This window comes from Octopus sinensis, linkage group LG3 (genome assembly GCF_006345805.1).
Source record: "Octopus sinensis linkage group LG3, ASM634580v1, whole genome shotgun sequence".
In the NCBI taxonomy this organism is placed as follows: Eukaryota; Metazoa; Mollusca; class Cephalopoda; order Octopoda; family Octopodidae; genus Octopus; species Octopus sinensis.
The window spans coordinates 156,126,002-156,146,540 of record NC_042999.1 but is presented as its reverse complement, the minus strand read 5'-3'; the positions used below and the strand labels follow the sequence as shown (position 1 = coordinate 156,146,540).

At 39.9% G+C, this 20,539-nt stretch overlaps 2 protein-coding genes across 4 annotated transcripts in view; one reads left to right on the top strand and one right to left on the bottom strand.

Annotated features, from left to right (window-relative positions):
- Nucleotides 1-3,841, top strand: part of LOC115209767 (tyrosine-protein kinase JAK1-like) — an 83,929-nt gene extending 80,088 nt beyond the window's left edge. Inside the window, exon 18 of one of the 2 annotated variants that reach the window (XM_036501520.1) lies at nt 3,803-3,841. The gene's annotated coding sequence lies outside the window, so the exon portion shown is untranslated. The remainder of the gene's footprint in view (nt 1-3,802) is intronic. The other variant, XM_036501521.1, reaches the window with a different exon arrangement.
- Nucleotides 1-20,539, bottom strand: part of LOC115209357 (helicase SKI2W) — a 52,223-nt gene that overhangs the window by 13,942 nt on the left and 17,742 nt on the right. For both annotated transcript variants that reach the window (XM_029777727.2, XM_036501516.1), the window contains exons 9-19: nt 19,776-19,907; nt 18,483-18,628; nt 16,831-16,977; nt 15,087-15,171; nt 14,338-14,444; nt 10,978-11,124; nt 10,675-10,756; nt 7,323-7,535; nt 6,217-6,327; nt 3,246-3,476; nt 116-391 (exon numbers count right to left, since the gene is read on the bottom strand). In XM_029777727.2, the coding sequence (XP_029633587.1) occupies nt 116-391; nt 3,246-3,476; nt 6,217-6,327; nt 7,323-7,535; nt 10,675-10,756; nt 10,978-11,124; nt 14,338-14,444; nt 15,087-15,171; nt 16,831-16,977; nt 18,483-18,628; nt 19,776-19,907 (1,677 nt within the window). The remainder of the gene's footprint in view (nt 1-115; nt 392-3,245; nt 3,477-6,216; nt 6,328-7,322; nt 7,536-10,674; nt 10,757-10,977; nt 11,125-14,337; nt 14,445-15,086; nt 15,172-16,830; nt 16,978-18,482; nt 18,629-19,775; nt 19,908-20,539) is intronic.

Below are 20,539 nucleotides of genomic sequence, written 5' to 3'. Positions count from 1 at the left end.
ATAAGTCCTGGGGTCGATATGCTCGACTAAAGGCGGTGCTCCAGCATGGCCACAGTCAAATGATTGAAACAAGTAAAAGAGTAAAAGAGTAAAGTAAAATAAGAAAACAACCTACTTGTAATTCACTCTTCATTTCTCGATATTGAGCGACATCTTCATAGTATTTCTCCAGGTCAAGTGCACACATAAAACACTGGACGTTTTTCACGTCTTTCAGTTGCTCGAGCAGGTCTTTTCTTTCATCTTCATATTTCTTTACGTCAAGTTGTGAATGAAATTCGGAGAAACTTCTCTTCATCATGTCTTCCACGCGAAGCTGTTCCACTCTCAACAGGTTCAGAATCATTGAATAGGTCAGGCGAAATTGGGATTCCAGCTTTGTTGGTCTTCCCTGAATTGGGCATAAATTGAAAGTATATGTGACTTAATACATACATATGATTGATTGATTGATTGATTCTAGTTTCAGCTTATGAGCTGTGGCCATGCTGGGGCACCGCCATATATATATATATATATATAAATAATATTCAGTCTGTTGAGATGATTTGAAAACACAACACCTAATAACCTAAGGGTATATCTTTTCTACCCTTCTGATGAGATTTTGCCTAATACAATGATTTAATTATTGAAATTTAATCTTTAGGCAAAATTGAAACAGCTGTAAGAGAATATATTGGATTTTTGCAGTTAATAAATTACATTAATGCTGATGACTGACCAGTGGAGCGCTAAGAGCACCATCTGAGCATGATTGCTGTCAGAGCAGCTGACTGGCTTCCATGCCAGTGATATGTAAAAAGCACCATTCAAACGTGATCATTACCAGTGTTGCCTTACTGGCACATGAAAGACATTCAAGCGAGGTCATTGCCAGTGCCGCTGGACTGGCTCCTGTGCAGGTGGCATGCAAAAAACACCACTTGAGTGTGGCCGTTACCAGTACCGCCTGACTGGCCCTTGTGTCAGTGGTACGTAAAAGCACCCACTACACTCTCGGAGTGGTTGGCGTTAGGAAGGGCATCCAGCTGTAGAAACTCTGCCAGATCAGATTGGAGCCTGGTGCAGCCATCTGGTTCGCCAGTCCTCAGTCAAATCATCCAACCCATGCTAGCATGGAAAGTGGACATTAAACGATGATGATGATGATATATATATCTTAGGCAATGGGCAGAAAAAGAAGACAACATAAGAGGGGCAAGTTTTAACAAATCTATTAGTTTGATGCTTAAAAGAATGGGAAAGAGTCTTGGCATTTCGGACACTAGTCCTTCATCAGAAACAAATTAAAAAAGAATGGGTAAAAGATAAAGAAGGATAACACACACAGAGCAGAGATGAGATAGTCTCAGCATAACTTAGATTCCAGAGGGGAACAAGTACCAGATCGATTTGGTTCAACTTCACAACAAAGCCTACTAGATGCATAAGTCCACCTGGTTTGTCTTTCATGAATTCAAAAGTATATAAACTAACACCAAACACATGCATACATAAGCAATTGGCTGGGAACTTATCACCTACACCAGAGCACACATAAAGGTGTTTATGTGTGTATACACACACACACACATATATATATATATATATTCTGTATCTTTGTGGTACCAGTGCCGGTGGCACACACTTTGTGGTACCAGTGCCGGTGGCACACATGAGAACCATCCGAACGTGGCCGTAGCCAGTTCCGCATCGACCGGCCTCCGTGCTGTGGGCACGTAACAAACACCATCCGATCATGGCCGTTCGCCAGCCTCATCTGGCACCTGTGTCGGTGGCACATAAAAACACCTTCCGAAGACCGGCAAGACTAGTCAGTCCACCTGTGCATACCTTCCTTCTTGTGACACTTGTGAAGACCGGTTGAGGCAAGTGAAAATCAAAATCAAAATCAAAATCAAATCAAAATAGACAAAATAGATGAACATCAATGGAATTTGTATCTTGTGGTACCAGTGCCTGTGGCACACAAGAAATCCATCAGTGCGTAGTCAGTGCGGTGGGCACATGACAAACACCATCCGATCGTGGCCGTTCGCCAGCCTCATCTAGCACCTGTGTCGGTGGCACATAAAAACACCATCCGAAGACCCGGCAAGACTAGTCAGGCCATAACCCATGGCCCCTACCTAGGACGTAGTCAGTCCACCTGTGCATACCTTCCTTCTTGTGACACTTGTGAAGACCTGTTGAGGCAAGTGAAAATCAAAATCAAATCAAAACAAATCAAAATAGATGAACATCAATGGAATTTGTATCTTTGTGGTACCAGTGCCGGTGGCACGTGGCACATAAGAAAACCATCCGAACGTGGCCGTAGCCAGTACCGCATCGACTGGCCTCCGTGCTGTGGGCACGTAACAAGCACCATCCGATCGTGGCCGTTTGCCAGCCTCATCTGGCACCTGTGTCGGTGGCACATAAAAACACCATCCGAGCGTGGCCGTCTGCCAGCCTCGTCTGGCACCTGTGTCGGTGGCACATAAAAACACCATCCGAGCGTGGCCGTCTGCTAGCCTCGTCTGGCACCTGTGTCGGTGGCACATAAAAAACACCATCCGAGCGTGGCCGTCTGCCAGCCTCGTCTGGCACCTGTGTCGGTGGCACATAAAAACACCATCCGAGCGTGGCCGTTTGCCAGCCTCGTCTGGCACCTGTGTCGGTGGCACATAAAATCACCCACTACACTCTCGGAGTGGTTGGCGTTAGGAAGGGCATCCAGCTGTAGAAACACTGCCAGATCTGACTGGACTGGTGCAGCTTTCGGGCTCCCCAGACCCCAGTTGAACCGTCCAACCCATGCTAGCATGGAAAGCGGACGTTAAATGATGATGATGATGATGATGATGATGATTCTTCTGTCTTCCCTTCTTTGGATCTTTCCTTTTCCTATGTTTCTGACGAAGAGCTCCGCTCGAAACGTTAAATCCTCCTTCTTTCCTGAGCATCCAATAATACTATACTTGTTGATGATGCCTGATGATTGCTCAACATTTTAAAACTGTTGTAATACTTACAATATTTAATAAAATGATGTAACGTGAAACAATCGTACCAAATCACTGAAGATATTCTTGTTGCTTATTTTGAGTATATATATATGATTAGTAGTGGGGTTGATTTGTTTAGCTAAACTATTCTAGGTAGAGACCCAGTATGGTTGCTATTCTATGACAGAATCAAGGAAAAGATAAAAGAACAAAAATATTATATTAACAATCAGTGAATCAGTAATAACATACCAGCATCATTCGATGGAGATCTACCTTCTGTGGAACACCAGCTTTACACATAATGATAACAGTCCCAGTGGTGTCGAGCCCTCGGCGACCGGCACGACCAGCCATTTGGATGTATTCACCGGGCAAAAGATTTCGGAAATTCGTACCATCATGTTTGGAGATGGAATCGAATAGTACGGTCCTAGCCGGCATATTGACACCCATAGCAAATGTTTCAGTGGCAAATAATATCTGAAGCAGAAAAAAAAAACCTAATTTGTTCTGTTATTTCTTATACTGAGATAAAAAAAAAAAACTTACATTAACAGCAGCAAGAGTATCATCGTCATCAGCGCCACCTATAAAAGAGAAACTGGCAAAAGTTTGCAACAATAAAAGACTTTGCATTCATGATTTCCTTGGCTATGTGGTAAGCAGCTTGCTTACCAACCACATGGTTCAGGGTTCAGTCCCACTGCGTGGCACCTTGGGCAAGTGTCTTCTACTATAGCCTCGGGCCGACCAAAGCCTTGTGAGTGGATTTGGTAGACGGAAACTGAAAGAAGACTGTTGTATATATGTGTGTGTGTGTGTGTGTGTGTGTGTGTGTGTGTGTGTGTGTGTGGTGTATGTGTGTGTGTATGTATATGTTTGTGCCCCCAACATCGCTTGACAACCGACGGTGGTGTGTTTACGTCCCCGTAACTTAGTGGTTCGGCAAAAGAGACCGATAGAATAAGTACTAGGCTTACAAAGAATAAGTCCTAGGGTCGATTTGCTCGACTAAAGGCGGTGCTCCAGCAAGGCCACAGTCAAATGGCTGAAACAAGTAAAAGAGTAAAAAGAGATATATATATATCATTACACGCATATACATAGCTATTCAGACGTGTGTGTGTGGGGGGGGGCGTGTATAAAGGCACGTGGCCTAGTGGTTAGGGTGTTGTACTCATGATTATAAGATTATGGTTTCAATTCCCAGATTGGGTGATGCAGTGTGTTCTTGAGCAAAACACTTTATTTAACATTGCTCTGTGATCCTTTTGATGTCCGACATATGTGACTCTTGAATACCTGTACAGATAATGTTGATCTGATGGAAGGAGTGATCTTATCATCTTCATCATCATCGTTTAACGTCCGTTTTCCATGCTAGCATGGGTTGGACGGTTTGACCGGGGTCTGGGAAGCCAGGAGACTGCACCAGGCTCCAGTCTGAACTGGCAGTGTTTCTACAGCTGGATGCCCTTCCTAACGCCAACTACTCCATGAGTGCAGTGGGTGCTTTTTATGTGCCACCGGCATAGGTGTCAGGGGAGGCTGGCAACGGCCAAGATCGGTTGTTGCTTTTTACGTGCCACCAGCATGGAAGCCAGTCAAGGTGGCGCTGGCATCGGCCACGTATGGGTGGTGCTTTTTACGTGCCACCGGCATAGGTATCACAACTACAATTTCCATTTGATTTTTTGATGTTGATGTACTTGACCCAATAGGTCTCCTCAAGCACAGCAGGTCACCCTATGATCCAAGGTAAGCACAGCAGGCTGTCCTGCGATCCAAGGCACTTTGGATGGGCTAGGGCTTCTATGTGAAGCTGGTGCAGCACTATAAAGAATGCATCTGCATGGTTGTGCAGCAAGAAATTGTAGAACTTACATCAGTTATTTAATGATAGGAGTCCATATTATGTATGCACAAATACAAACTTTCAATGCCTGGTACAAAACCATCTCACTCATTACTGCACTCTTCACTCAGTTGATAGATTTTGTCTTATTGTCAAACGAAGTGAGATTGTAGTCATGGCCGATGCTAGTGTTTTGTAACTGGTATCAATGCCAGTGGCATGTACAAAAGCACCAACTGCACTCTTGGAGTAGTCGGCAATAGGAAAGGTATCCAGCTGTAGAAACCATGCTGAATTAGGTTGGGACCTAGTGCAGCTTCCAAGCTTACCAGTTTTCAGTCAAACTGTTGAACCCAACATGGAAAATGGACCTTAACCCTTTTGTCACTGCATTCATTTTAAGATGCTCTGTTTTTTTCAGTTAATTTTAAATATAAAAAAAAAATTAGTAAAATAACTTAGTTATCATTAAGCTAGTGCTAGGAACATAAATTGCGACTAAGGTTTGGTGGAAGATTTTAATTCAGAGCTTATGAAAACAAGATATTTATTCTACAGAGCCAGAGGCAGTTTCAGCTGAGTTGGTATTGAAAGGGTTAAGAATTGTTTTGCTATTATATATTTTAACCCTTTTGTTACCATATTTCTGTTGAGATGCTCTGTGTTTCTTTCAATTAATTTTAAACATAACAACGAATTTAGTAAAATAACTTAGTTACCATTAAGCTAGTGTTAGGAATGTAAACTGTGACTAAGGTTTGGTGGAAGATTTTAATTCAAAACTTATGAAAATGAGATATTTGTACTACAGAGCAAGAAGCGGTTTCTGCCGGGTTGGTATCAAAAGGGTTAAATGATGACGACATTGATGACAAGTTACTTGGTGGCCTCACTGATGCTAGTGTCACCTGGTATACTCTGCAAAGTCGTATGGCATTCAGGCACAGAAATCACGCCCAAGCAGACATTGGTGCTTGTCACAGTCATCTGGTGTGTTGGAACCCGTTGAACTGTGCAACCCATGAAAAGGATAAGGATCCTTCCGGAATCATATAGACTCCTAGGGGCAGTCTCTTGGTTTCTGTGGTGTGTATATTCCCCCACTGGATGGGATGCTAGTCCACTGCAGGATTTCTCATTTTTGTCAGCTGAGTGGAGTGGAGCAAGAGTTTTGCTTTAGAATACAGTGCATTGCCCAGTCCAGGAATCAAAACCACAATCTTGTGATTATGACTGTAATACTCTAACCCCTAAGCCACGCACATGCGCCAGCATTGAAGACTGATGTTAAATGATAATGAGGATGATGATAAAGATGATAATCATGATGGCATATATATGTGTGTGTGTGTGTGTGTATTTTACCTTAACAAGACTTCTTTGGAATAACATCTCTACCACTTCTTTGAGGATTGGCAAAACTCCACTGTGATGAATACCCAGACCTCTCTTAAGAAGTTCTTCCATTTGTTTGACCTGAAAAAAGTTCAAGCAAGATCACAATTGTATGAAAGAAACAAGGGAGTGGGTGTTGTGATTATATATTTACATACATTTCTAAGATGAGTTATTTTACAACAAATTCAGTTCTCCAATTTTTGCCAAATTGGCACATTTTCTGACCAATGCAATAAAAATAAATTAATCCAAAGAATGCTTTCACCCCCATCTAGCATAAGAATGCACCCCTCCCACTCCTCAGGTTTTGTATTCTTGCAAGTTGCACAGTCACCTCATAGGTGTCATAGTACAGGCCTGGTTGTGTGGTGAGATGTTTGTTTCTCAACCAAATGGTCTCAGGTTCAATCCCATTGCATAGCACACTGTGCTGCAAATGCCTTCTAATTTAGCCCCCGGTGAACTAAATCCTTGTGATTTGGTAGAAGTAGACTGAAAGAAGCCCACTGTACGTATGTACATACAGCGTGTCCCAAAAGTCACTGATGGTTTCAGTTTTTAGTAACTTTCTTAACTTTACAAATAAATGCTTGAAATGTTGATACAATATAAAGGACATAATGGAAATTAATATGCACAAGTTAAATTTTGAAACACCACTGCATCACATATGAAAAGTGTCATCACTTAAATGGCAACCATTTTCGGTTTCGCATGCCTGTGCTCTTTCCAAAACTTGTACCATGACACCCTCAAGAGTTTCAGACCCCACTTCTCTGATTTTCCTATTGATGTTCTCAGGGTCTCAGGTTTATTGATGTAATACCCTCTCTTTCAGGTATCCCCACAAGAAAAAATCCAAGCTAGTCAAGCCTGGGGAACATGAAGGCCAGTTGACATTGCTATAGTGGAGATTATTCTCTCTCCAAAGCATTGTCGTAGCAACTGCATGCTAATGATTCTGACAGCTTCCTGCCTTTCCTACATCTATAATATTAGCTGTGTGACCCTCATATGTCAAAGCCAACAAGAGAACTCACTATATATATTATATAAGTGTATGTATACTATACCTGTGGCAGATCCCTGTCTGACCCTTTCAGTCTCATAACGCATTTTTGGTAGAAGACATGAATTTCACTCTTCTCTGAGCTCGTCGTCAGGTCGACACTTAACAAATTAGCAGCATTAGCATCGATTCTTTTCCGGGAGAACATGAAGGTAACTACAGGTAACTTATCTTTCTTTTTCAACATATCAATCACGGACAACCATACGTTCTTTTCCTGTAATTAACAAAAATAACAATAACAATAACAATGATAAATCTTTTAGTTATAATACAGGTAAAAGGCCTGAAATTTTGGAGCAAGTTTGTAGTTGATTACATCAACCCCCGTGCTTAGCTCAGGGGTCGCCAAAGGGGGTCAGCGAGGAATTACAGGGGTTCAATGATAGCCAAGGGGTCAAATGGGGGTTAGCATGTGACAGACCAGCTTACCCAGATGAACTGCTTGAAATACTTAGTCAGCGCTATGAAACGTGGGCAAACATGATAAATTTTCACTGCAGCAAAAATTCTGCTGTTGCTTACATTTGAGGCCTGATGTTGTAATCTGTATTGTAATCGAAGATTGAGAAGTATGATTGAGGGGATGCTGACTGTCAAGTGTTTCATCATCATCATCGTTTAACGTCCGTTTTCCATGCTAGCATGGGTTGGATGGTTCGACCGGGGATCTGGGAAGCCAGAAGGCTGCACCAGGCACCGGTCTTATCTGGCAATGTTTCTACAGCTGGATGCCCTTCCTAACGCCAACCACTCCGTGAGTGTAGTGGGTGCTTTTTACGTGCCACCTGCACTGGTGCCAGGCGAGGCTGGCATCGGCCACGGTCGGATTGGTGCATTTTACGTGCCACCGACATGGAAGCCAGTCAAGGCGAGGCTGGCATCGGCCACGGTCGGATTGGTGCATTTTACGTGCCACATGCATGGAAGCCAGTCGAGGCGGCACTGGCATCAGTCACGATTCAGATGGTGCTTTTTACGTATCTCCAGTCCAGGGGTCCTGGCATCTGCCGGGTGCCAGTCATAAGATTGGTTCAATTTCGATTGCTTATAATAATAATGAAATTATTGTATACAGTGCTCAGGTGCACCACAACTTGTCATAAAGCATATGCAGTAATGTGCAAATGTCTGGGAAGTGAACAGTGTATGAGTCAGATACCTACTTGCATGTGTATGGAGGGGAGAAAATCAGGTGTAATGTTGGCGAATCTCAGGAAGCATGGAAGTTTTGAAGGATGCAGTGCTCCGACAACTAACAACTGATGCCAGCAGTTTGTTCCATACTTCAGCAACTCTTAGCATGAAAAAATGCTCCCGAAAGTCATGGGAGCTGTGCTGTTTTCTGACTTTGTAAATATGTCCACGGGTGTTAGACAGATGGAGTTTGAAAAGGTGCTAAGAGTTATTGTTAGTAAGATGGTTATGACCAGGCCTGCTAGGGGAGATAGGATATTAAATACATATCCCAGAAATGTTTTTTGCCAGCATCAGTACCTGGTACGCATTTAAGATAGGATATAGTAGGGTAGGGTATTAAGATATTTTAAATGAGGAGGGTGGTCGATGTGGAAGGAGGAGTGGCTAAAGGGGGTCGATGCAGAAGAAGTGGCTAAAGGGGGTTGATGGTTGAAAAAGTTTGGTGACCCCTGGCTTAGCTGGTACTTTATTTTATCAACCTAAAAGGATGAAAAGCAAAGTCAATCTTGGTGAGATCTGAACTCAGAATGAAAATATGGATGAAATGCTGCTAATTAATAATAATACTAATTATGATAGTCCTTTCTGCTATAAGTAAAAAGCCCGAAATTTTGGGGAGGGGGATAGTTGATTACATCAACCCCCAGTACTTGCCTGGTACTTATTTTATCAACCCTGAAAGGATAAAAGGCAAAATTGACCTCAGTGAAATTTGAAATCAGAACATAAAGACAGATGAAATACCTCTAAGCAATTTGTCCAGTGTGCTAACGATTCTGCCACCTTGCCGCCTTAATGATGATAATAATACTAATAATAAGTATAATTTGAACTTTGGTAGAAAGCTAGCAATTTGGAAGGAGAGAACAAGTTGATTACATTGACCTCCAGTGTTCAACTGGTACTTATTTTATCAACCCCCAAAATGATGAAAGGCAAAGGTTGACCTCAACAGAGTTTGAACTCAGGAAGTAAAGTACCAGAAGAAATGCTGCTAAGTATTTTGCCTGATGTACTACCAATTCTGCAAGTTTAATCCACCGCAACAGGATGAAAGGTGCTGTCAACTTTGCTTTTTGTCCCTTTGGGGGTCGATAAATTAAAGAGCCAGTCAAGAAAAGGGATTGATGGTAATGGTGGGGCTATAAAGGCGGCAAGCTGGCAGAAACGTTAGCATGCTGGGCGAAATGTGTAGCCATATTTCGTCTGCCGTTACGTTGTGAGTTCAAATTCCGCCGAGGTCAACTTTGCCTTTCATCCTTTCGGGGTCGATAAATTAAGTACCAGTTACGCACTGAGGTCGATGTAATCGACTTAATACTAATGTCTGTCCTTGTTCGTTTCCTCTATGTTTAGCCCCTTGTGGGTAATAAAGAAATAGGTAATGGTGGAGCTAATGCAGTTTTGCACCTCTCCTTGAAAAATGCATACTTTTGAAAACATTTTTTCAGATTCCTACGTTTTATATGTCGGAGATTGCGAATATGCAAAAACAAAATTTTTGATTTTGTTTACTTTAAAGAGATTGTAGTGAATTGACAACATATGCAAATCGAAATTAAATCCAGACAAAAACATTGAAGTGAAAGAATTTGTGTTTTACTTGTGTTTGCCTTAAATTTAGTAAAATAACTTGGTTATCATTAAGCCAGTGTCAGGAACATAAATTGTGACTAAGGTTTGGTGGAAGATTTTAATTTAAAACTTATGAAAATAAGACATTTGTACTACAGAGCCAGAGGTGGTTTCAGTCAGGTTAGTATCAAAAGGGTTAAGAATTGTTTCTCTCTTATATATTTTAACCATATTTCTGTTGAGATGCTCTGTGTTTCTTTCAATTAATTTTAAATGTAACAAAGAATTTAGTAAAATAACTTGATTATCATTAAGCTAGTGTTAGGAACATAAATTGTGACTAAAGTTTGGTGGAAGATTTTAATTCAAAACTTATGAAAATAAGACATTTGTACTACAGAGCCAGAGGTGGTTTCAGTCAGGTTAGTATCAAAAGGGTTAAGAATTGTTTCTCTCTTATATATTTTACAGAGCCAGAGGTGGTTTCAGTCACCTTGGTATTGAAAGTGTTAAGGCCTTGTCAACTATTTCAACTAAGGTCATAGTTTGCAGAATGGGTCTAAACTTTGCTGCTAACTTACTTGTTTTGCTGTGACATTAGCATTTGGTCTTTTTGCTTCTGTACTTGGTTGCTTCTTCTTTGCAGCAATGGCTTGGGTTACTCTGAAAGTGCATGGATATTTACATAAAAAACGACATTAATGGAAACAGAGTGGGGTTGGCAACAGCAAGGGCATTTAGCCATAGGAAAACTTAACAAATTTAGTCTAACACATGCAATCATGGAAAAGTGGACATTAAATGATGATGATGATGTCTGACTGACTGACTGACAGACAGACAGACAGACAGACATACATACATATACATAGATAGATACTTACCCAGTTTCTTGGAATACTCCTTTAGCATCAAGAACTGTGAAAAGCTCATTGCTTGTTTTGCTGCTGTTACCTGTGTACAGGTAATGCTCTAAAGGTACCGGCCTTTTTAAGGTGCTGATCACATAAAGCTTTCGTTTCTTGGTTTTCCTGCAAAATAAAAGGAGATCATTGTCTATGTGTTTCTTTTTATACCTGATCTTTGTTATTGATCTTCTATAAGAGTGGAGCAGTATCCAACAATTTGCCATTTCTAAGGAACCCAAGAAATGAAAATGCAGTAATAAATTGTGCAAAACAGGGTTTATTTTAATGAGATACATCTTGAAATCACCTGAAGAGACACATCTACACCAAGGGATACACCTAAACTAGTTGTGCAGTATTCCACCAGCAAGGAATCAATGCTAAATGGGTCAAACGTTTGTAGTGACCAATAAAGATTCTCATATATTCCATCTTCTGTCTGTCTCTCATCAATATTATATTGGGTTGTCCGGAAAGTTCATGCCGATTTTTAAAGGAAAGAAAAAGGTCAATAAATACTTGCCATTACATTTTTAATCAACCAAATATGAACCATTTTGTTGCACAATGCGCCTCCATCTTTCCTTTAAATTGAAAATACCCGCTTCCCAGATTTGAGGTGATTCCATGGCATACAATTCATCAAGGTATCTTTTTATGTCATCCAAGGAATTGAAATTTTTACCATTAAGACTATTCTGCAGAGACCTGAATAAGTGGAAATCAGAAGGAGCAATATCTGGTGAATATGGAGGGTGGTGTAACTCATTCTAGCCGAGCTGCAGCAATTTTTGTCTGGTTCCCAAAGCATCAAGTGCTGAAAATGAACTTTCTTATTTTCCATTTTAAAGGGATACAGAATTAACACAGATTATAGGAACATAAACCTTCTTCCACAAAAAAATAGCTTAAACTGTGCTCTAAATGGAGGTGTAGTCAAATCCTATTTTATGGACACAACCATGTTCTAAAGTAAGTCGAAAGGTAAGCTGCTATAAACTAGCACAAACTTTGCGGACAACCCAATCATCATCATCATCATCGTTTAACGTCCGTTTTCCGTGCTAGCACGGGTTGGACGGTTCGACCGAGGTCTGGGAAGCCAGGGGCTGCACCAGGCTCTAGTCTGATCTGGCAGAGTTTCTACAGCTGAATGCCCTTCCTAATGCCAACCACTCCGAGAGTGTAGTGGGTGCTTTTTATGTGCCACCTGCACAGGTGTCAGGGGGGTTCGGCATCAGCCACGATCGGTTGGAGCTTTTAACGTGCCACCGGCACAGAAGCCAGTCGTGGCGGCGCTGGCATCGGCCATGTTTGGATGGTGCTTTTTATGTGCTACCGGCACAGAAGCCAGTCGAGGCGGCGCTGGCAACGGCCACGTTCGGATGGTGCTTTTTATGTGCTACCGGCACAGAAGCCAGTCGAGGCGGTGCTGGCAACGGCCACGTTCGGATGGTGCTTTTTATGTACCACAGGCACAGGTATCACAACTACTATTTCCATTGATATTTATTTCGATGTTCAAAATATCAATGGATATATATATATATATATATATTTACATACACACACATATATACACATGCACACACACACATATATGTAAACATCAAGTGTATGTTGTGTACCGTTACTTAATAAGTGAAAAAATGCATCATAAATAAACAACGACAGATAAAAAATGTATATGTACATGTTGCTTTGTTTGCTTCAGGCCTGATTCTCTGTGGCTTTCACAGGCATCGCCTACATGGGAAGCCCTCAGATTATCATAAATGGTGCAAAACTAAGTACTATCATTTTGGTTGATAACTGATGAAGAATTAGGAACCTTCTATGTTTTATACGTACACATTTTTGAATCTGTTGTTGTTTGTTCACAATGCATTTTTCATTTATTAAGTAATGGTACGCAAGAAACACCCAACTTTTTTTAACAGTAAGTTTATATATATTCTGTGAGACTCTATTCCTTCGCCTTTTCTCTCTCGCCCTGTCAATTCTATTTCTAGCCTGACCACTTTCCCCTTTTTCTCTCTTTTGCCCTCTCACTTGTATTTGTAGCTTTTTCCTCCTCCTTTCCCACTTCATTTTCCCCTTATTTCCCCTCCATCTTCTCTCTATCACTCTCTCTCTCTCTCTCCCTTTCTCCTCTGCCTGCTGCTGACATGTGACCCGAGGCTAGTTTTTCTTCACTCTCACTCTTTCTCACACCAGCCACCCAGCGATTCAGTCACAAAAAAAATTTCTCTGTCTTGCTATTTGCTGTTGTCTATATCCTACAGGATTTCTTCTAAGCATTGCCTACCATTTCCCTCTTTTGGCCTTAAGGCTGTATTTTGCTTGCTTCATCTTTGTCCTTCGTCTTAAATTACATTTGTTTTTTTACTTTCACATGTCTATTCTGTGTTGTTTTGTTTGCTTGAGTCCTGATTTTCTGCATCTTTTCCAAGCACCACCAACATGGGAAGCCTCAGTTTTATCATTAATAGTACAAAACTGAGAATTACCATTTTGGTTGATAACTGATGAAGAATTATGGACCTTCTGTGTCTTATCATCATCATCGTTTAACGTCCGCTTTCCATGCTAGCATTAAGGCTACATATATATATATATATATATATATATATATATATATATATATATATATATATATATATATATACATATATATATATATATATATATATATATATATATATATATGTTTACATATATATATATATATATATATATATGTTTACATATATATATATATGTATGTATGTTGATGTTATAAGAATTTATAAACTTTTGAGAGTATGTGAAATAAATCATTTTTGGAATAGTGAATTTTGAAGCACATACAGCTATAATTAATCCTTCCTATGAAAGGTACAAGGCCTGAAATTTTTTGTGGGAGGGCACCAGTTGATTACATAGACCACAGTGTTTCACTGGTACTTATTTTATAGACCCTGAAAGGATGAAAGGCAAAGTCGACCTTGGTGGAATTTGAACTCGGAACATAATGACAGATTTTGCTCAGCATGCTAACGATTCTGCCAGCTTGCTGCCTTACATAAAGCTATAATTAACAAAAGAAGAATATGTAGATGTGTAACATATGGTATAATTATAAACAGGGTAAATTTTAGCTATTTCTCCACAGACTGAAAAAATGACGAACAACTTTAATCGATTTTCGAATCTTATTGAGCTCTCATCAGAGGCGTTTACATCATTCTGACAGTTTCTAGAGAAACACACAGCAAAACTGTTTATATACTTGACAAATGCAGCAAATGTAACAATGCAATGTAATAAAAGCTGGGAATATCTTAACTGACTTACCCAACCCATCCAGCAAACTCGAGGGTATTGGGGACAGTTGCACTGAGTAGGATGATGTTTACAGTCTGTGGTAACATTATAAGTACTTCTTCCCAAACCACACCTCGCTGCAATATAAAATGAACAAAACATACTGGTGTTAATAGGAATAAATATTGGTTTCAGATTTTAGCACAAGGCCAGCAAGTTTGGGGGAGGGGTTAGTTGATTACATTGACCCCAGTGCTCAACTGGTACTTATTCTATCAAGGCGGCGAGCTGGCAGAAAAGTTAGCACGCCGGGCGAAATGCTTAGCAGTATTTTGTCTGTCGTTACGTTCTGGGTTCAAATTCCGCCGAGGTCGACTTTGCCTTTCATCCTTTCGAGGTCGATTAAATAAGTACCAGTTACGCACTGGGGTCGATATAATCGACTTAATCCATTTGTCTGTCCTTGTTTGTCCCCTCTGTGTTTAGCCCCTTGTGGGTAGTAAAGAAATAGGTACTTATTCTATCAATCTGCAAAAAGATGAAAGGTGAAGTCAATCTCAGTGGATTTTAAATTTTGGCACAAGGCACAATCATCATCATTTAATGTCCATTGGTATGGGTTGGACGGTTTGACAGGAGCTGACAAGCTGAAGGGCAGTTCAGGATCCATGTCTGTTTTGGCATGGTTTCTACAGCCGGATGCTGTAGTTTCCCCAACAACAACAAATAAAACAACAACAAAAAAAACAATCAAACAAAAAAAAGAGTCTTTAACTCACCTCAGAATCATTAATGTAATGAACCTCATCAAAAATGACCCATTCCAAATCTCGAATAATGTCAGAACCATTGTACAACATTGACCTGGAAGGTAATCATTGGATTACATGAAATTGGGAAAAACAATTAGTATTAGATATATAAGAAGAATAATTATAATAATTGAAATTAAGACAGCAAAAAGTGAAATTGATAATGTTAGTGATAATGTACAATAGATTTTAATGAGTGAATTCATACAGAACTGCAAAGTCAAAAACTGGATCTTTTTGGTTTGAACGGCAGTTTTTTCTAGCAGTGTCATATGAAATTGTCACCCATAATTATGACCCTAGTATTGATCTATTGCATTTCAATCTGTTTTAGGGTTAGGGTTAGGGGTGGGGGGAAGGGTATCTTTTTTTCTTCACAAATGTAAATAAACCCAATCTGTTTCTTAAACGAGGGACATATTCATATGGCACAGAATGTTTTCACCTCAATAGATGTCAGTGATTGGTTGAAATTGCAGAGAAAAAACAACAAATATCTTACAAACTATAGAATTTTCTCAATAAAGCCAAGAGAAAAAGATGTTTTATAAACACATTCTACCAGTATACGAAGTTTAAAAGTGTTTAGTTACGTGGAAATTATTTTTAAAAACTGCCGTTCAAACCGAAAAGATCCCAAAAGTTTGATAAGATTGGGCCCATAATATTTATGCTAGAAGGTTTTTCTGAGTAATCCATAATGAAGTTTGGAATGGTTTCATTTAACCTTTAAGTATTTAAATTGGTTAAATCCAGCTCAAATATTCTATATGCTATACATTCAAATTGGCCATATCTAGCCTCTCACACCTAACCTACACTGAGATTCTAAAAATAAACAATCACATCATTGCAACCGCAAAGCTATAAGATAATGCATGAGTAATTCAAAACAATTTGAGTGAAAAAGTATTACATTTAACAGAATAATTTGAACATTGAACGGTTAAAAGAAAACTTAGTGAAAAGGACTGTGTGGTAAGAAATTTGCCTCCCAACTGCATGGTCCTGGGTTCAGTCTGCAGCGTGACACTTTGGGTAAGTGTTTTCTATCAAAGCTTCAAAGCTTTGTGAGTGAATTTAGTAGACAGAGGCAGAAAGAAGCCTGTCGTATATACATATATATGTGTGTGTGTGTAAATTTGTTTCCCCCTCACCGCTCGACAACTGGTATTGGTGTGTTTAGGTCTCCATGACTTAGTGGTTCACCAAAAAAACTGACAGAATAAGCACCAAGCTTAACAAAATAAGTTCTGGGGTCAATCTGTTTGATTACAATTCTTCAAGGCAGTGCCTCAGCATGGCCACGGTCTAATGATTGAAACATGTAAAAGAATAAAAAAATATTCAATATGTGATTGTAGAATTGAAATGAAATTTAAAATAAAAATTATTTTCTCTTCAAACATTTGTCTACTTTATGAATTAATGGTGTTGAGCCAATGAAGGCACCTCTGTGTGGTCTACCAAACTGTTAAATATTGCAGCCAAAATCTCCCTACAATTGCACCTAAAAATCTTTAAATAATACAGACTTGTTGAATTTCACTATTGAAATCGTCATTCAGTTAAAAGTCTGAAAGAAACATCTTGGGTAAAAAAAGAAAAAGAAAACAGAAAAAGAAAAATGAGAAGACGAGAAAATAACAGGAATGAGGAACATGTGTAGAAAACATGTTAAGAATGAAAGTACTATTATGATGAGCTCTACCTTAGAATTTCTGTTGTCATGATGAGGCAGGATGCTGTCTGGTTCAATTGGACATCTCCGGTTATGAGACCCACATCACCAAATTTTTGCTTAAAGTCACGGAACTTTTGATTTGACAGTGCTTTAATTGGAGATGTATATACAGTCCTGAAAAAAGAAAGAAATATATATATGTATGTATCATCATCATCATCATCATCGTTTAACGTCTGCTTTCCATGCTAGCATGGGTTGGACGATTTGACTGAGGATTGGCGAATCAGATGGCTGCACCAGACTCCAGTCTGATCTGGCAGAGTTTCTACAACTGGATGCCCTTCCTAACACCAACCACTCCGAGAAAGTAGTGGGTGCTTTTACATGCCACCGGCACGAGGGCCAGTCAGGCGGTACTGGCAATGGCCACGCTCAAATAGTGTTTTTTATGTGCCACCTGCACAGGAGCCAGTCCAGCGGGACTGGCAACGACCTCGCTTGAATGTTTTTTCATGTGCCAGTAAGGCAACGCTGGTAACGATGACACTCGAATGGTGCTTTTTACATGTCATATATCACTGATGTTCTTGTGTTTAAAAAAACATTCTTTGCAGAGAACAGTTAATGTTTAGAAAAACTGAAGAAATGTCTAGTTCACACTAGATATGAAACCAATGGTTTTTTTCTAAACTATTATGTTATATATATATATATATATATATATATATATATATATATATATATTATATATATATTATATATATGTATATACACACACACACATATGCAGCAACACCATGTGATTTAAAATATCAAAGTCATTAAATCGAGAGTAGGGTACACTCTCTTTCCTGTTGTCTCTCAAAAGAAAATTGGATTTTGTTATTTGCATTCCTTTACATACAAACACATTCAAATATAGATCATGCGCTCATGATTGTGAGGTTGTGGTTTCAATTCCTAGAGCAGCTGTGTGTAGTGTTCTTGAGCAAAATACTTCATTTCATGCTGCTCCCTTTGATTAAGCTGCAAACGGCTAACCTTGACGCAGATTGATATTTCATTTAGGGGGAATGTTGACCTGCCTGCCTAATGAGAAGGGTAGCATCTTTCAAAAGCTACAATAATTAGAGGAAGTACATTGTGACCAGTGGTGTATAACAATAGCCAATTCTCTGGTCAATACAGTAATATATATATGTTTGTGCGTGTTTGTGCATGTGTGAACAAGCACACATGTATGTGTGTGTGTGTGTTTGTGCATATGTGCACATGCACGTATGTGTGTGCATGTATGTATGTCTGTGTGCATGTGTATGTATTTGTATGTGCATGTATGTGTGCACATGCACACGTGTGAGTGTGTTTGTGTGTATGTGTATGTGCAATATGGGTGTGTGTTTGTGTGTATGTGTGCACGTGCATGTGTGTGTTTGTGTGCGTGTATGCATATGTGTGTGTATGCGTGTATGTGAGTGTTTATGTCTGTATAAATCAGTGTTGCATTCTTTTATGCCAACAATTACTTGGCCATTTTTTGAGACAAAAATCATTAGAATAAGTACCAAGGCTGAACTAAACCTGATCAACTATGAATCACGGTGGAAGTGGTGCACCAGCAAAAGAACAGGAAACTACAAGGAAAGCAATTAATATAAAAATAAATTAAGGCTAACCGTGTGAGATGCCGCAGTGATGAGGCGATGGCATATTCGGCAATTACGGTTTTTCCAGCAGATGTATGAGCAGCAACAAAGACACTTTCGTGGTTTTCAAGACGCAGTATAGCTTGCTTTTGGAAGATATCCAGCTCAAAGGGCCACTGGAAGTAAAAAGAGTAGTAGTAGTAGTAGTGGTGGTGGTGGTAGTAGTAGTGGTGGTGGTAGTAGTAGTAGCAGCAGCAACAGCAGCAGTAGTAGTAGTAGTAGTAGTAGTAGTAGTAGTAGTAGTAGTCATCATCAACATCATCATTTAACACCTGTCTTCTATGCTGGCATGGGAGGACAGTATTGAGCTCCAATGTCTGCTTTGGCATGGTTCTGGATGCCCATCCAAATGTCAACTATTTTACTTTTAGCTTTTTTTCATGATACTGGCACTAGGGAGGTCACTAAATAAATTGCAAGACAAATCCCCCTTGACCGAGTGGGGTGCAGGAGAGAGAGAGAGACTAAAGTATGATAATGGGATAGAGACAGGAGTGTTGCTGTAGAGGAGATAGATGGCTACCTCAGGTAGAGAGAGAGAGATAAAGATGATGGTGACAAGGTGTCAAGGTTTAACTTCAAGGTTAACTTATATTCAAAATTTTGAATATAAGACAGATTAAAGATATAGGATTGTAAAGCATGGGTAGGTAAGTTCTGAAGATCATGTTGGTTCAGAGATGTGATGCATATGTGATGTCATCATCATCATCATCATCGTTTACCGTCCACTTTCCATGCTAGCATGGGTTGGACGATTTGACTAAGGACTCGTGAGACAGATGGCTGCACCAGGCCCCAATCTGATCTGGCAGAGTTTCTGCAGCTTGATGCCCTTCCTAACGCCAACCACTCCGAGAGTGTAGTGGGTGCTTTTATGTGCCACCAGCACAAGGGCCAATCAGGCAGTACTGGCAACGGCCATGCTCAAATGGTACTTTTTATGTGCCACCTTCACAGCAGCCAGTCCAGCGGAACTGGCAACGACCTTGCTCGAATGTTTTTTCACGTGCCAGTAAGGCGATGCTGGTAACAATCACACTCGAATTATGCTTTTTACATGTCACCGGCACGAAAGCCAGTTTGCTGCTCTGGCAACAATCACGCTCGGATAGTGCTCTTAGCACTCCACTAGCATGGGTGCCAGTCATCAAATTTGATTTCGATATGGATCAATATTGCCAAATGGCTTAGAAATCCAGTGAGGGTTAACCCTTCTCATCCTTTGCTTCATAGAATATTTAAACTGAACAATGGTCTTACCTTATAGGCCATAACTGGTATCCTTTTGTAGAAATCATCTACAGGTGTTTTGGTATCAACATTTACAGCCCAAACCTCTTTTTCTTCTTCGGGTTTTGGTGCTGCTGGTGTTTCTGGTTTTTCTTCTTTCACCTGGAGACAAATGATAAGAATTCTGAAAATTTGGACTCCCCAAAAAATAACCAAACAAACAAAAAATTAAAAGAAAAAATCTGGCTAAAAAAGTCTCCTATAAGCTGATGTTGATCCTAAGAAATTAATTACTCTCAATTACTGTTGCTTCTAAAAAAAACTTTATACTGGACCATAATTGACTCAACCAAAATTATTATGATTAAAACTAAGGCGGTAAGTTGGCAGAACCATTAGCACACTGGGCAAAATGCTTAGTGCTACATCATCTGTCTATGTTCTGAGTTCAAATTCTGCTAAGGCTGACTTTGCCTTTCATCTTTTCAGGGTTGATAAAACAAGTACCATTTAAGTATTGAGGTTGATATAATTGACTAATCCCCTCCACCAAAATTTCAGGCCTTGTGCCTAGAGCAGAGAAGATTATTATTATTCCTATTAAGGTGGTGAGCTGGCGTGAGTGTCAGCAGACTGGGATAAAATACTTAGTGGCATTTCTTCAGTTTTAACATTCTGGTTTCAAATTCCTTCAAAGTCAACTTTGACTTTCACCCTTTCAGGGTCAACAGAATAAGTAGCTGTTGAGTACTGGGGTTGATGTAATCAACTTCCCCCTCCATCAACATTTCAGG